The 17395-nt window shown below is 41.9% G+C and overlaps 1 protein-coding gene across 1 annotated transcript; it reads right to left on the minus strand.

Moving 5' to 3' along the window:
* Positions 1–14182: 14182 nt before the first annotated feature.
* NCBP2L (nuclear cap binding protein subunit 2 like) lies at positions 14183–14916 on the minus strand. Its single transcript, XM_044911934.1, has 2 exons — positions 14471–14916; positions 14183–14267 (listed from the first exon to the last, which is right to left on the minus strand). The coding sequence occupies exons 1-2, from the start codon at positions 14914–14916 to the stop codon at positions 14183–14185; spliced, it is 531 nt and encodes a 176-aa protein (XP_044767869.1).
* Between the last annotated feature and the right edge of the window lie 2479 nt (positions 14917–17395).

Below are 17395 nucleotides of genomic sequence, written 5' to 3' on the forward strand. Positions count from 1 at the left end.
TAGTATTGTCACATGTCCTTCACCGCCTCTGCCTCTGTCATCACATCGTCTTTTCTAACTGCTCTCGTTCTTCCCTCTTATGAAGACCTTTCTGATTACATTGGGTCTGTCCAAACAATCTAGGATAATCTCCTCATCTCAAGATCCTTAACTCAATCACATCTACAAAGCCCTTTTTCCCATATTCGGTGACGTATTCATAAGTTCTAGGAATTGAAACTTGGACATCCTGCGGGAGGCATTATTTTATCTACTGCACTAAGGAAGTGGAGAGTTTCACGAAGGAGGAGTTTCAGTGGAATCCAACACAAAGGAGAGGTCAAGGAAGATCAGGGCCTGAGTGAAAATATTGAGGAGTCTTGTCAGATCTTATAGCCCTGTGGGAGTGCAGCAACTTAAGGGTCTGGGTTTTTTTTTTTTTTAATAAAGATTTTTGTTTATTTATTTGTCAGAGAGAGAAAGCACAAGCGGGGGGAGCCCCAGAGGGAGAGGGAGAAGCAGGCTCCCTGCCTAGCAAGGAGCCCGATGTGGGACTCGATCCCAGGACCCTGGGGTCATGACCTGAGCCGAAGGCAGATCCTTAACTGACTGAGCCACACAGGTGCCCTGTTTTTTGTTTTTGTTTTTGTTTTAACCATACAGTGTTACACTAGTTTCAGGTGTACAGTATAGTAATTAACACTTTCATAAATCACCCTATGCTCATCACAAGTGCCCTCCTTAATCCCCATCACCTAGTTCACCCATCCCCTTACTTACCTCACTCCCCTCTGGTGACCATCAGTTTGTTCTCTATAGTTAAGAGTCTGTTTCTTAGTTTGTCTCTCTCTCTCTTATTTTTTCCCTTTGCTTGTTTGTTTGTTTGTTTCTTAAATTCCACATATGAGTGAAATCATGTGGTATTTGTCTTTCTCTGACTGACTTATTTTGCTTAGCATTATCTCTCTAGCTCTACCCATGTCATTGCAAATGACAAGATTTCATTCCTTTCTATGGTTGAATAATATTCCATCAATCAATGCACACTTGGGCTCCTTCCATATCTTGTCTATCATAAATAATGCTGCTATAAACATAGGGGTGATGTGTCCCTTTGAATTAGTGTTCTTGTATTCTTTGAGAAAATACCCAGATTGCTGGATCATAAGATAGTTCTATTTTTAACTTTTTACTCAACACTCAAAAAACAAATAATCCAATTAAAAAATGGGCAGAAGACATGAACAGACATTTCTCCAAAGAGGACAAACAGATGGCCAACAGACACATGAAAAGATGCTCATCATCACTTATCATTATGGGCTTTGGTTTTGATGATTCAACACACTCACCAGCTCAGCAGGCACTCGGGCCCACATAGGATGACAACGCTCAACCAAACAGGCCCCATGCCAACCAGCCCTCCTCCAGAAAGCTTCTAGGTCCAGGAAGCTTCTAGCTTAAAACTGAGAGGAGACTCAGCAACACTTCAAACCACAAAGTCTCCTGAGTTCCGGCCTAGTCCTGACATAACCCTGAAGCCTTGAGACCCAAAAGTAACGGGATGCCCATGAGCAGAGTTTCCCATAATATGGACTGTGTGTCCTGGAGTCCTAGAATCTTTCCCCCAGTACTATACATACAACTCCTATCTTGGGGTTTTCCATACTCCAAAATTTTGGAGACTGAATTCATACTCAGGATTATCTGAATTACTAGCAAATTCAAGTGGTGGCTTTATCAAGTCCATAACCCTTCCCCAATTCTGTGGACTGTCCAATATTTAAGAATATGCACATTGTCTCTACGGGAAGAAGGGGTAAAAATGTACACTTAAAAGCTCTAGATACATATTCTATCAAAAAATAAAAGAAATAAAATTATACAACACAGAAAAAAAAAAAAGAAAGAGCAGTTTCAACAGTCAGACACAGAGGAGTGGTCAAGGAATATTAGGACCAGAGTGACCTTTGAATTTAGCAATTACAAAAATTTGTGTCCTTGGCAAGAATCACTCTGGTAAGTTGGTAGAACCAAAGCCCAAGTATAGTAGGTAAAGAAGTGATTATAATATACTGTGGATAATGGGAGTCAGATATCTTACTGTTGGTGAAGAAAATTAAAATATGGAAAAGGAGGACAGAATGACTCTGTGGTGTTGAATTGGAATTGGACCATCGGTGTGATTTCATTGTTTTTAATATAGAGATAGATGCCAAAAGAGACATAGTTGTAAGACAGGTGTTCATTTCTGCAGGTATATGCATATATGCATATGAGTGTAGGTGTATATACATACATCTATTTCGTAGTTCTGTCCACTGTGAAACTCTACAGGCAACAAACACAATCAGCACCCAGACCTTGGCTCCTCAATGACATTTTTCACTAAAAGGAACCCAACTCCTTGGAGAAATGACTGATTTCAGGACGAGGGCAAGGAAAGTACGACATGAGCCTGGAATATCTTGTTTGTGCAAGGAAGTAACAAACTACTTAAGAAGTGAGAGGAGCATGTCTAATTCATACTAGAGCCAGCATGGAGAGACTTCCGCTGGCCAAATCTGGAGAATGTGAGCATTAAAATAAAGTATCATCGTAAACGATGATAACCCTTTGAAAAATACAGGAATCTGTAAGTCCACACAGATAGAAATAAACACATGGAAGAGAAGGGAAAGCTCATCTTTACAGCAATTAAAAAATGTAGGAGAGGGGTGCCTGGGTGGCTCAGTCGTTGAGCGTCTGCCTTCGGCTCAGGTCATGATCCCAGGGTCCTGGGATTGAGCCCCGCATCGGACTCCCTGCTCGCCGGGAAGCCTGCTTCTCCCTCTCCCACTCCCCCTGTGGAGTAGATAGATAGTCTTGAAGAGTCTCCCTGCTAGATATCTATTAGTACAAGAGGAAAAAATAGTAACTTTATAGTGGAGAAACCTAGCACCTGGGATCTTATCCAAGTGATCAAAGTTAACGTGGCCAGTCATGGGACAAATCCACATCATGTGCCTACTGAGGACACAGCACTTCTGTGACATTCCTTCCACAAGCACATAACCTGAATCTACTCATGAGGAAAACGCAGATACACTCCCATTGCAGGGCATTCTACAAAATAGGTGGTCTGTACTCTTCAAAATTGACAATGTCATGAAACGCAGGACTGTAGAACTATTTCAAATGAAAAGAGACATGAAAGCTGAGTGCTACTCGTGAATTGAGATGTTCTGCTATAGAGGACATCATTGGGTCAATGCATTCAGCGACATCTGAATTAGGAATTAGATCTGTACATTAGGAAATATCGTATCAATGTTAATCTCCTGATTTTGATCATTGTGACTGGGTCATGTAAGACAATGTCCTTTACTGGGAAATATACTCTGAAGTATTGAAGGGTAAATGGCATATGTCTGCAACTTACTCTCAAATGGTTCAGAACAAAAGAGGGTGTGTGTGTGTGAGAGAGAGAGAGAGAACCAGAGGTGGGAGAGGGAGTGGGGAGAAGGAAGGAGGAGGTGGGGGTGGGAGAAAAGGATGAAGCAAATGTGGTAAAAAATGTTAACATTTGGGGAATCTGGGTAAAAGGCAAAATGGGCTTTTCTTTAAGTCTTACTGCAAGTTTTCTGTAAGTCTGAAGTTCGGTCAAAATGAAAAGTTAAAAGACAAAGAAGTGATTCTGAGATGAAGAAGTGGAGGCAGCCATGTCTTCTCTGCTAGTTTCACTTTACTTTCAACATGTCTGCCAGTGAAGGGAGCCCAGAGGAAGGACGTGGTGGTCACGGTGGCAGCCGCCGCTATGTTACAGCTGGGACAGATGTATGCCAGTTTAGAGCCTCAGGTGAAACGTCGAGAAAAATAGAGTAAAGATACAGAAGAGAGGGGATGTTGCCAGCATGGGGCATGTTGGCGGAGCTTCACATTGATGCGGCATTAGCCTTAGGAGAACGGAGAGATCCCACTTAAGGAGGAAACCATGAAACTGTGCGTATGTAAGTTAGTTTGTATGGAAGGAGCTGGCGTGAGAGATGTCCCTCCTGATGGCCTATTGTCTTCAAGAGTAGGAAGGAAAGTCACGTACAAAGTGTGAGGAGAGAGGTACATAATACAGAAACTAGTACATGGTCAAAAGAGCTGTTCTGAGGAATGAGAGAGGGAGCTAATTAGGGAAATGGCGAATTCCCCAGTATCTCTGAGGGCCCAGCTGAGGTTAGAACCCAACCACAAAAACTGGCTTCTTCGCCAAAGAGCGAACACGCTGATGGACTCACACTGTGTAGATGCTGTTGCCTCCTACTCTGCCCAAAGTTACTGCTTCAGCATTCACATGGATGAACCACCCAGATTCTCAGTGCCTTGACCTATCCATCTCCCATGGTCTTTTTCCTTTACTCCAACTCAGCCACCTACTCCCATGGCTACCCCTGGACATTATCATCACCAAAATTCTATCACCTCTCCCATTTTTATTTGAAACATCCCACTCCTCTACCACCCACCCTCACTGCCAGTACACACACACACACACACACACACACACACACACACACACACACAGCTTCTTCAAGCCCTCCAATCTGTTGGCCATCACTCTTCTCAATATCCATCAACCTCCATTCTGACTTTATTTCGTTCCTCAGCCAGTCCCAAATCCATGTTTCATCCTTGCAAATACAGTCAATTCCCTTGGCCCTCTCTCCCTCTGTTGACTCCTCTGGCAAAACTCCAATCCCAAATGAACTCTGCCATCTGCCTTCTTGGAGCCCTCACCCAAGCAGATAGCTGCATAGTGCGGAGGGTATCACATAACTAAGCTGACTGGTTTCACTTTAAGTTCATGAACTTAAACCTCCGGAGGGCACCCAGTCCCTACATTGTGCTCTGAATTCTATTCCTTTTCTTTACCTCAAGGAATCTTCTCTCCAGGTATCTCCTTTCTCTTCTGCAACATCAATCCTTCCCTCTCCTTTGGATCATTTCTGTCAGAGCTCAAGCATGCTCTAGTTCTACTGATCTTAAAAATAAGCATTCTCCCTTGAGCGTATATCCAACTTCCATCCCATTCATCTATTCCTGTTTATAGCCAACTTTTCACATATACAGCCCTCCACATATGCTGTCTCCGCTTCCTGCCTTCCCATTCAATCCTCAATCCATTGAGATCAGATCCCCACCTCTACCATCCTACCAAAACAGCTCTTGTCGCCAATGAGCTAGATATTGCCAAACGTAACGGGCACTTATCTGTCCTCATTGTACTCACGCCATCAGCAACATTCAGCACTGTTGACCACTCCTTCCCCTGGAAATCACTTATCTCTTGCCTTTGTTGACACCACAGTCCCGTGGTTTTCCTCTTAACTTCTTAGCCACTACTCATTCCCTTTTGCTATCTGCTCTTCCTTTAGCTAATTTTTAAGTATTGGTATTCTTCAGCAATCTGTCCTATACCCTCTTCCCGTTTCATTTCTACATTCTTTCATTGGCTAATCTCAGCCATTCCCATAAATTTAAGTGCCATTTTTCCTGCTGACCCCCAAATAAATCTCCCAGAGTTCTCTTCTGAGTTCCAGTTGTCCACTTGACACCTGTATAGAGAGATCACACGCATATATCACGATTCACATATCCAAAACTGAAGTCTGGATTCCCCAAATCATTTCCTTACTTTCAGCAGAGAGCACCACCATCAATCCTATTGCCTAAGCCAGAAATCTACGTGATCTTTGATTCTTCCTTTTCCCTTATCCTGTTCTTCACATCGCACTCATCAAGCGGGCTGTATCTTCAAAACATATCTTAAAGTTAGCCACACTTCTCTATCTTCATCACTCTAACCTGGCCACTTTCAGTTTTAGCCTAGATTGCAATATGACCTGATTTCTCCACTTGCATCCCCCCCCCATCCTTTCTCCCACAGCAGCAAAAATGACCCTTTCAAAATGAAAGATCACATCACCATCACTCCATTGTTTAAAACCCTTCAGTGCACCTAGGGAAAAAACAAAAACAAAAACAAATTCTTGACCAACTGGCTAGACCTTGTGGAATCTAGTCTCTGTCTGCCTCTCTGGCCTCATCTTCCTTGTTTTAGCTTCCCGGTTTGAAGCTAAACAGTGTTTGAAATACACTGAGCTCTCTTTTGAGTCAAGGTCTTTGCACTTGGTCTTCCTTCTGCATAGTACACTCTTACCACTATTCCTCTGTGTCCTTCAAGTCTGAACTCAAATGTCAACTCCTTAGAGATGATTTCCCTGGCCAGTGCGTCTAAAGTATGTCCCTTGTGTTATTCTTCTTAGGCTGTTGTTTGTTCCCTTTGTAGAATCTACTATAATTTATAATTATTCTATAGATTTTACTTTATTTATTTATTTTTTTGCCTGACTCCTCTTCGGGCAGAATTCAGTAAGGAAGTCTCATTTTTGTTCCACATGGTGTCAGATTGGACAGCTTGACAGGGCCTGGAGGATCCAAGATGGCCCCGCTCACATGACTGGAGCCTTGGCGCTGGCTGCCAACTGGGACAACTTAATTCTTTCCCTCATGGTCTCTTTTTTCCAGCCAGAGAGTCTGGACTTCTCTAAATAACAACCATGTTCTAAGAAGTTAACTGCAAAAACAAAAGCGGCAGGATCTCTTAAGGCCTAGCATTGACAGCTTTATAAATAATTCCTATTCCATTCTATTAGTCAGAGCAAGTTGCAGCCCAGATTTGAGAAGGGGGGGGCTGGAAACTCCATTTCTTGATTGGAGGGGTAGCAAAGTCACATTATAAAAAGAATATGCTGGGGCGCCTGGGTGGCTCAGATGGTTAAGCATCCACCTTCGGCTCAGGTCATGATCCCAGGGTCCTGGGATCGAGTCCCTCGTCGGGCTCCCTGCTCGGCGGGGAGCCTGCTTCTCCCTCTGCCTCCGCCTCTCTCTCTCTCTCTCTCTCTCTCTCTGACTCTCATGAATAAATAAATAAAAAACATTAAAAAAAAAAAAGAATATGCTGGAGGCACCTGGGTGGCTCGGTCGTTTAAGCACCCGACTCTTGGTTTCAGCTCAGGTCCTGATCTCAGGGTCATGAAATTGAGCCCCACATCGAGTCCCACGTCAGCTCTGCACTCAGTGTGGAGACTGCTTGAGTTTCTTTCTTCCTCTCCCTCTGCTCCTCCCCCCCCCCACGCTTGCTTACTCTCCCTCCCTCGCTCCCTATCTCTCCCTCTCTCTGAAATAAATAAATAAATAAATAAATAAATAAATAAATAAATAAATCTTTAAAAAAAAAAAACATAGCATTACATATCTGTTCCCGTTATTCCTGGATCTAGATCAGAAATTGGTCCAGTGCCTTATCCTTACCCAGACAAACAGATAGTTCCTCTAGGACAGAATACAGCAAAGAATCCAAATATCTGACTAACTATACATTCCCTGTCCCCACCTTCCTTTGTGGGGGACAAGGGAATGTATAGTTAGTCAGATATTTGGATGGGGGAAAACCCATCAAGGAACATGAATTGAAAGAAAATGGGTTGGCGAAAGTAGGGTTGTAGGGAAGGCAAGTGTTCTGTAAGAAATTTTAACAGAAGAAAGCCTTCGATCTTACCAGAAAAGACACAGATAGAATAGCCTGCCTCTTCCTTTCTCTGCCCACCTCCAATAAGCTTTTTGTTCAGCATGATTTTTAACAGCTTTATTGAGATATGTCACATACCATACAATTCATCCATTTACAGCTTTTAGTATATTCACAGAGTTGTGCAACCATCACTATAATCAATTTTAAAGCATTTTTGCCACCCCAAAGTGAAACCTCGTACCCATTAACAATCACTTTCCCCATTTCTCCCCAGATCCTGGTATTAATCTACTTTCTGTCTTTATGGATTTACCTACTGTGGACATTCTGTATCTGTGAAATCATACAATCTGTGGTCCCTTTTGACTGGTTTCTTTCAGTTAGCATAATGTTTTCAAAGTTCATTCGTAATGGAGCATGCACAGTTCTTCATTCCTTTTTACGGCCAAATAATATTCCATTGTAAGGATATGCCACATTTGTTTATACAGTCATCGGTAAACGGACTTTGGGCTGGTTTCCACATTTTGGCTATTATAATTTATGGTACTATGAACACTCGTGTACAAGTTTTTGTGTGGACATATGTTTTCATTTCTTTTGGGTATATTCTTAAGGGTAGAATTGCTGGGTCATATGGCAACTCTTTATTTAACATCTCAAGAACTCTTTCAGAAGCAGCCACACCACTTTATATTCCTATCGGCAACATACAAAGGTTTCAATGTCTACGTTCTTACCAATGCTTGTTATTACCTGACTTTTTGGTTATAGCTGTCTTAGTGTTTGGGAAGTAGCATCACATTGTGGTTTTGATTTGCTTTTGTCTGATGGCTACTGATGCTGGGCATCTTTTCATGTGCTTATTGACAATGTGTATTTCTTCTTTGGAGAAATGTCTATTTAGATCCTTTGCCCATTTGTAAGTTGGGTTATTTGTGTATTATTGTTCACTGTAAGACTTCTTTATATATTCTATGCACAAGTCCCTTATCAGACATATAATTTGCAAAATGTTTCTCCCATTATTTGTATTGTCTTTCTACTTTCTTATTGGTGTCCCCTGAAGCACAAAAGTCTTTAATTTTGATGATATTGAAGTTATCTATTTTTTTCCTTTGGCTATTCATGCTTTTTGGTGTCATATCTAAGAAACCATTGCCTAACCCAAGGTCTTAAAGATTTATGTCTATGTTTTCTTCTAAGATTATTAGTTTTAGCTCGTTAAGTCTTTAACCATTTTAAGTTAATTTTTGTATATGGTGTGTGGTAAGGGTTCACCTTCATTCTTTTGCATGTGGATATCCACGCGTCCCAGCATCATTTGTTTAAAAGGCTATTCTTCATGTAGTGCAATTGCTGGATCACAGAGTAGTTCTATTTTTAACTTTCTGAGGAACCTCCATACTATAAGAGTGGTTGCACCAGTTTGCATTCCCACCAACAGTGTAGGAGGGTTCCCCTTTGTCCACATCCTTGTCAACACCTCTTGTTTCTTATGTTGATTTTAGCCATTTTGATGGGTGTGATGTGGTACCTCATCCTGGTTTTGATTTGTATTTCGCTGATGATCAGTGATGTTGAGCATCTTTTCATGTGTCCGTTGGCCATCTGGATGTCTTCTTCTCCCCTTCCCCACCTCCCCCCCTGATGACCATCAGTTTGTTCTCTGTAGTTGAGTCTGTTTCTTGCTTTGCCTCTCTCTCTCTCTTTTTTCCCTTTGCTCATTTGTTTTGTTTCTTAAATTCCACATATGAGTGAAATCATATGGTGTTTGTCTTTCTCTGACTGGCTTATTTCACTTAGCATCATACTCTTTAGCTCCATCCATGTCATTGCAAATGGCAAGATTTCATTCTTTTTGATGGCTGAGTAACATTCCATTGTTATATATATACCACATCTTCTTTATCCATTCATCAGTTGATGGACACTTGGGCTATTTCCATAATTTGGCTATGGTAGATAATGCTGCTATAAACACTGGGGTGCATGTATCCCTCTGAATTAGTATGTATTCTTTGGGTAAATACCTAGTAGTGCAACAAACTGATTGTTACCAGAGGGGAGGTGGGGGGGGGGATGGGTTAAATAAGTGATGGGCATTAAGGAAGGTACTTGTGATGAGCACCGGGTGTTGTATGAAGTGCTGAATCACTATATTGAGCACGTGAAATTAATATTATGCTGTATGCTAACTAACTGACATTTAAATAAAAACTGAAAAAAATAAAAGGCTATTCTTTCTCCACTGAATCGTCTTGGTACCCTTGCCAAAAATAATTTGACTGTAAATGTGAGCATTTACTTCTATACTTTCAATTCTATTCCATTGATGTATGTCTACCCTTATGCCAGTACAACACTGTCTTTTTTTAAAAAGATTTTTATTTAATTATTCATGAGAGACAGAGAGAAAGGCAGAGGCAGAGGGAGAAGCAGGCTCCCCGAAGAGCAGGGAGCCGGGTGCGGGACTTGATCCCAGGACCCTGGGATCACGATCTGAGCCGAAGGCAGACACCCAACCGACTGAGCCGCCCAGGTGCCCAACACTGTCTTATTTACTATATATATACACTTTGTAGTAACTTCTGAAATCAGGAAGTGTGAGGTTTCCAACTTTGTTCTTCTCTTTTAAGATTGTTCTGGCTATTTTATTACATTTCCATATGAATTTGGCGGTCAGTTCTTCGGTTTCAAAAAAAAAACGTCTGGGATTTTTGAAAGGAATTGCATTGAATCTATAGATCAATTTGGGAGTTATTGCCCTCTTACCAATATTAATAAGTCTTCCAATCCATGAACCACAGGATATCTTTCCATTTATTTCCATTTATATCTTTCCATTTATTTCCCTTTATTTAATTTCTTTCAACGTTTTGCAGTTTTCAGAGTATAAGTTTAGCACTTTGTTATATTTTCACCTAAATATTGTCTTCTTTCTGATGCTCTTGGAAATGAAATTACTTTGTTACTTTCATTTTGGATTTTTTTTAAAGATTTTATTTATTTGTCAGAGAGAGAGAGCATAAGCAGGGACAGCGGCAGCCAGAGGGAGAAGCAGGCTCCCCGCTGAACAGGGAGCCCGATATGGGACTCAATCCCAGGACCCTGGGATCAAGACCAGAGCCAAAGGCAGACGCTTAACTGACTGAGCCACCCAGGCGCCCCTCATTTTGGATTTTTTAATTGGTGGTTCATAGAAGTGCGATTGATTTTTGTATTTCAATTTTGTATCCTGCAACTTTGCTGAACTATTAGCCCTAATAGCTCTTTTTCGTGGACTCCTTCTGATTGTCTTTATACAAGATCATATGACCTGTAAACAAAAATATTTTTATGTATTCTTTTCCAATTTAGATGTCCTTTGTTTTATTTTCTTGCCTAATTGTCCTAGCTTGAAACCTCTAGTACAATATGGAATAAAAGTGTCTTGTTCCTGATCTTAGGGGTAAAGCGTTCAGTCTTTCAACACTGAGTATGATGTTAGCTGTGGGGTTTTCATAGATGTCCTTTATCAGAGTGAGGAAGCTCTGTTCTATTCCTAGTTTGTTGAGCATTTTTACCATGAAAAGGGTATTGAATTTTTTCAAATGCTTTTTCTGTGCCTATTGAGATGATCATGTGATTTTCATCCTTTGTTCTATTGATATATTCGGTGTGATTTTGAAGAACATGGTATATTGTAAGAACTACTGGAGGACTCTTCTAGCCATACAGTATGAAAGTTTCTTTACTTAACCAAAAGCATGTTTCACAAGACATTGTTAAATGCTTTTTCTGAGCCTAGGAAAAGACATCCTTGGGAGCAATCCAAGTGGGGAGCCACTAGGAGGAGCGGTTGAGAGATATGCCAAGATGCTCCTCCAGAAACATTTTGTAATTAAAATCCAATTTTTAATCCCATGACTTTAAACATATCTTCTTCTATTTTAGGGAAGTTGCAAAGGGGGAGATCCTAAAAAGTTAGCGAACTCCATTACTGTATGCAGACTAATCTAAATTGGCCAGAAATGCATGTCAAATGCTCCTTTTTCTCCCAGGGAGTAAAGATACATATGGCTGGGTGGTATTAGTGTTGAGCCTAGTGATATTGGATGTCAAGGCAGAAAGAACAACGCACTCCAGAAGCTTGCTTGGGGCTGGCGGGGCGGGGGTGGGGGGTGGGGCGTGGAGAGAGAGCTCAGATAGGATGTACTCAGTGGGATAATTTCCAGAGAAAAAGGAACCTCAAAGAGAGGTTTGGACCTAGTGACCTGATTGAAGGTAAGGGAACGAGACAAAAGAGTCCCCTGATTAGGGGCACCAGTTTTGACATAGACTCCCTTGCTCTGGACCCCAGCTCTACCATCTACTACTTGGTGACCGTACTTCCCTGATCATCAGTATCCTCACCCATGTCACAGGTACAGAGCTATTCAGAGTAAATGAGATTGTGTTTTAAAGCCTCTAGCAAAGTGCCCAGCCCATAATAGCCATTCTATAAAAACTGACATCCCCTTTTCCTCTCTTATTCAGGAAAGAATGTTACTGACCAGAGAGGATGACCTCGGGTCAGAGTGAAGGAGTCAGGAGCAAGAAGCTGATTTTTATCTAACTTCCCAGATGTAAGGTCATGAACCCTGGAGATATATGTTTGGGCTCACAAGGGAGCAACTTAAATCATTTACACAAGAATATAATTAAGAAAAAGTATTTGGTGGGGCGCCTGGGTGGCTCAGTTGGTGAAGCGTCAGACTCTTGATTTCGGCTCAGGTCATGATCTCGGGGTCGTGAGATTGAGCCCCTGCATCCGCTCTCGGTACTGGGAGTCGAGCTTGTTTAAGATACTCTCTCTCTGACTCCCTCGGCGCCCCCCTCCCCACTCAGCCCCCACTGCGCAGGTGCACTCGCACGTGCACTCTCACTCTCCCTCTCTTAAAAAAAAAAGAAAAAGTATTTGGTATCAGAGTGCTTTCAGGTACATGTTAACAAGCTGGCTTACACAATAAAATAATGTCTTACCTCACACAATAGAACCCTGAGAGTGTGTGCGGCAAGGTTAGTTGATTTCAGCAGCTGCACAATTTCATGAAGGGCTCAGTTTCATTGGCCCTTCCTTTAAAGTGTCCAATTCAGCCTAGGGCTGGTTTCTCCTGTGATTGTAAGAAGGCCGCTTGTAGCAATCACTATGTACAGACTTATTCATATCCAATGGGAAAGACATAAACTAAAAATCCTTCATTTCAGTCTTGCTGGCGTCCCCATTGGTCATCGCTTGCCCCTGAACTTATGAATAACTATCATCACAAGGTCTGTCGACCGTGAGCGGCTTAAGCCTGGATTCCTAAACCAATCGCCAGCAAGAGGGAGGTTAATTGCCGTAACTGATTTACACTAATAACGGTGGCTATGCAGTCTGGGCCCTAGAAGGAGGATGATCACTGAGGTGTGGAGAAGAGCCCCCCAGGCAATCGGCAATGGAAATGTAGTGTGAGGATCAGACTTTAGTGACTGTAAGCCACTAAGGGTTTGGGGGATTATTTGTTACTGCAGTATAGCCTACCTTATGTAACAAAAGAAAACATAAATAAAGTGTTGTAAACTATATTGAGAGGATGGAGAGAAGTGAAAATGTGGGTGTAAGTGAACTAAATCTTCATCTATGAAAGTAGGAAGTCAGATGATTTTTAAAATGAAAATAAATAGTATATGCAGTCATGTTATTTAGAAATACGGAGGAAACTACCAGTAAAGGAACCCCCCCCCAAAAAAAAACTTGCCAAAAAAATTAAGGGGCGCCTGGCTGGTTCAGTCAGAAGAGCATTTGACTCTTGATCTCATGGTTGTGAGTTTGAGTCCCATGTTGCATGTAGAGATGACTTAAAAATAAAATCTTAAGGGGCATCTGGGCGGCCCAGTCCGGGAAGCCTCTGCCTTCGGCTCAGGTCATGATCCCAGTGTCCTAGGATTGAGCCCCACATCGGGCTCCCTGCCGGGTGGGGAGCCTGCTTCTCCCTCTCCCTCTGCCTGCCACTTCCCCTGCTTGTGCTCTTTCTCTCTCTGTCAAATAAATTAAAAAATCTTTAAAAAAATAAAAATAAAATCTTAAAAAAAAATTAAAAGTTATTGCCTAGGGAGTAGACCTGGGGTAGAAATTGGTGTGGCAAGAGAATTTTTGTTTCATTATAAACTCTTCCAGATTTTTAAATTTTTTAATGTTTTTTATGTTAAAATAATGTGCCTTTATTCCTTTGATAATTGTTTTAATTTCCATTGATTTGACTTTATTTTATGCAAGCTCTTAAAAAAAATCATTTCAGGCCCTGGAACCATGACCATAAAATCTTCCTGAAATGGTAGTCATGCTTTGGTTGACTCAGATACCTAATTTACACTGAATTTAGTCCTAACGAACCCTTCACTTTTGACTACCCGGCCGCCAAACTGGTAATCTGACAACCAGCTTCAAAATTAAGACAAGAGCAAAAGAATGTTTTTGTTTGTGCCACTTAATAACATTTCAGAGAGGAAAAATACAACGAAAGGGTCTCTGCTCAGCACATAAAGTAATTTCAACTTGTTACAAAATGGATTATTTGCTGACCTGGTGTTGTTCCTTAATAGACTTTTCCAGGGGCCAGAGCTGCAGGTTTTTCACTAATGGATTCCTCTTCTATCACGGGCCTGAGCCTGTTTTCCAGAGCCACCTCTACCAACATCAAAATCTTCACAAAACGCGTTTCTTGGGCGCCTGGGTGGCTCAGTTGGTTAAGCGACTGCCTTCGGCTCAGATCATGATCCTGGAGTCCCGGGATCGAGTCCCGCATTGGGCTCCTTGCTCGGCAGGGAGTCTGCTTCTCCCTCTGACCCTCCTCCCTCTCATGCTCTCTGTCTCTCATTCTCTCTGTCTCAAATAAATAAATAAAATCTTAAAAAAAAAAAAACGCGTTTCTTACTTGGCCCTCAGGTCGGTGGCCATACTGTCTGTGCTCTCTAAAGCCTAGATCCCAATCTGTGTGGATAATACGATCATCTAGGCGGGTCCCGTTTAGGAACCACATGGCATTTTCGGCATCAACTCTGTTATAGTACTCTACAAAACAGAAACCACATGCCTTTTTCTTAATTTTATCCAGGCCCATAAATACATGCTTGATAGCACCACATCTACTAAAGAGCTCATATATTTGCTCTTCAGTAGTACGAAAGGAAAGATTCCCCACGTAGAGTGTGGAGCTTTCCTTCAGTAATTTCTCCTGATCATCATTATCCCCATCAAACTGCCGGTCCCAGTACTCGCTCAGCTCCAGGGAGGAATTGCCTTGCAGAATTCTCAGATCGCTGGACACGGTGCCCAGTGGACACCGTGAGGGCAGCTGTTTGCGATCCATCTTAGCAGCAATGACACCACCAACAAAACCCTAAATTAAATTTTACAAAAAATTAAAGTTACAGGGAAGGAAGCAGAAACACATACCTGTGTATATGTAAGAGGTTTGTGCCCTGATGCATAGACACCTTAGCTCTTGACTATGAGGATCATGTCAAGGCAAACCCAAAATGGAAAGTTCCAGGCCCCAGGAACATGGTTGTAAAATGCAACTTTGCAAGTCTTCTTGCAAGGGAACCTATGCTGTCTTCGATTGACTCAGCTCTTACATACCTAATCTATTACCAAAGAACACATTTAATAACAGAATGCTCTTGGAAAGTATGGCATAAAACAGTAAAATGGATCAAATTTTCATGGAGAATGAGCACTACCATCATTCCTAATGTAGGCCAGGTATATATATAATCAGGGTCAAAGCACAAATACAGTTGTAGTATACCCTCTCATAACTTAAAATAACAAATTTACGATTCAAGTCTATAATATGGAAATCGATATATTGCACTGTCAGGTTAGACAAAAAGTCCCTATATCTACACTATCAAGTGTACTTGGAGCTCTGTAAAAGAGAAAACTTTCCGGCGTCATAAATTTGACCTAAATTGAGATTAGATTTTACTAGCAATAAATCTACTTTTCATCTTAGACTTTAGAAGGCCTTAGATGTAATGACTTGAATATTCCATCTATTTAAAAAACCTCCCCAGAGAATTTTAACTAATGCCCTTTTCCCCCCTTTACTAAATTTTCCTGCCGCGGTCAGAGGCATTAAAAATGATTCAATCGGTTTTAGCTGCACTTTTCAAAAACAGGCATTAGTTCTACCCCCCTCTCCTGTTTTGTAACAGTTCCCAAATTTTAGTGTGCAAGAAATACCTGGAGAACTAGATGGAAATGCAGACTCTTGCAGCCCGCCCTTCAGAGATTCTGACTCAGTAGCTCTAGAGTGAGATCCAGGAACTCACGTTCAACACCTAACCTGCACCCCTCAGCCCTCCGTGATCCAGATGCAAGTGGTGCAAGGACCACACTTGGAGGAACCCGGATGAGGACATGCTTTCTCTTAAACACTTAATGAACACTCTTTATTTGCCAGGCGCTACGCAAGGTGCTATGAATCCAACAACGAAAAAGACATGGCAGAAGTACAATGTTCAGAAATTATTTGTATCCCCAGCTCTAAGCATGAACAACGATCTGCACACACACAGTAGACATTGCAATAAATATCTGTCAAATGAATGCATGCATGAGTTCAGAATTGAGGGATGAAGCCAGACAAGTAAACAAGAAAATACAATATGGCGTGATCGACACCGGTGTAGAGATATCCATGGGGGAAAGGGAAGAAGGGAAGGAACATTTACTGGGGATCTACTCTGTGATGGGCACTGTGGGCACTTTCCACTACATTACACAGGAGGAGGAGAAGCAGTTACCCAGTGTGGGGGCATCAGAGAAGGCTTCCGAGGAGGGGCTGTAATGCACTGACTCTCAATGGACAAGGAGGGGGTGTGTGTGTGTGTGTGTGTGTGTGCGCGTGCGTGTCTGTGTGTGCACAAGTGCGCACATGCGCATGCAACACGCGTGTGTTTGGAAGGAGGATGTAGGAATTCCGGGAATGAACCAGACACAGAAAATATGTGCAAGAGCAGAACACAGTCAAAGAAAAATTAAATAGAAAACTGAAATAGAAGCCTAAATAAAACCAGGTGCAAACAACAGTGCTGTGCAATTCAAAGCAATGAAAATGGGGGAGCTCTGCCTATTTAGACGTCATTTGAAGAGCAGTAGGAAGCCCACTGCCCAAAAACCATCTTCCTGATGGCTTGTCAATGATGGCTGAAAGTCTGCCGCTAGAAACTCATTACTTTGAGTCATTGACAAATTGCCCCGTTAAAAAACAAATATCCCTCCCAGACTTCATTTCCTTTTTTTTTTTTTAATCTGGTTACTAGATTGGCAGATCAAAGAATGTGATAGCTAGAGTGGATTTCATTTCACCCAGGCATTGGACAAAGTTTCCCATTATTTTCTTGTAGACGAGATGGCAGGGTATAGGCTGGATGCTCCAGCTGTTTGTTGAGATGAGCCTGTAACTAGTTGAATAAACGGAAGGGTTTGGTGTCAGACCAGAAGGGAAGTTCTAGCAGTGAGCCAAAGACTCTATTCCTGGCTGTGTCTTGTTCAGCTCGTTTATAATTTTGGCTTACCACAAACAAGAGCTTTTAAAATGGTCAAAACTGCCTAAGATGGGAGGGGCTGCCTGGGGGAGCAGTGAGCACTAGGCACTGAGGATTTCAAGCCAACTTTGGAGAGCCCCTTGCAGAACAGTCAAAGCAGTGGAGAGGCCCCCTTTCCTTCAGTGTTGTGTATGAATCAAGCATGAATTTTGAAGTCAAAAGACTTCAGTTCAAATCTCAGCCTCACCACTTACTAGAAACGTGACCCTGGGCAAAGTGCTTAACCATACTAGT

Source organism: Neomonachus schauinslandi, chromosome X, assembly GCF_002201575.2.
Source record: "Neomonachus schauinslandi chromosome X, ASM220157v2, whole genome shotgun sequence".
NCBI lineage: Eukaryota > Metazoa > Chordata > Mammalia > Carnivora > Phocidae > Neomonachus > Neomonachus schauinslandi.

Excerpts from the sequence above, each read along its gene's own strand:
- NCBP2L (XM_044911934.1), bottom strand. The coding sequence starts at position 14,916 with ATGGATCGCAAACAGCTGCCCTCACGGTGTCCACTGGGCACCGTGTCC. Across the intron at positions 14,268-14,470 it reads GAGGGCCAAGTAAGAAACGC|AAACGCGTTTTGTGAAGATT; the intron begins GTTTTTTTTTTT and ends CAGGCGCCCAAG.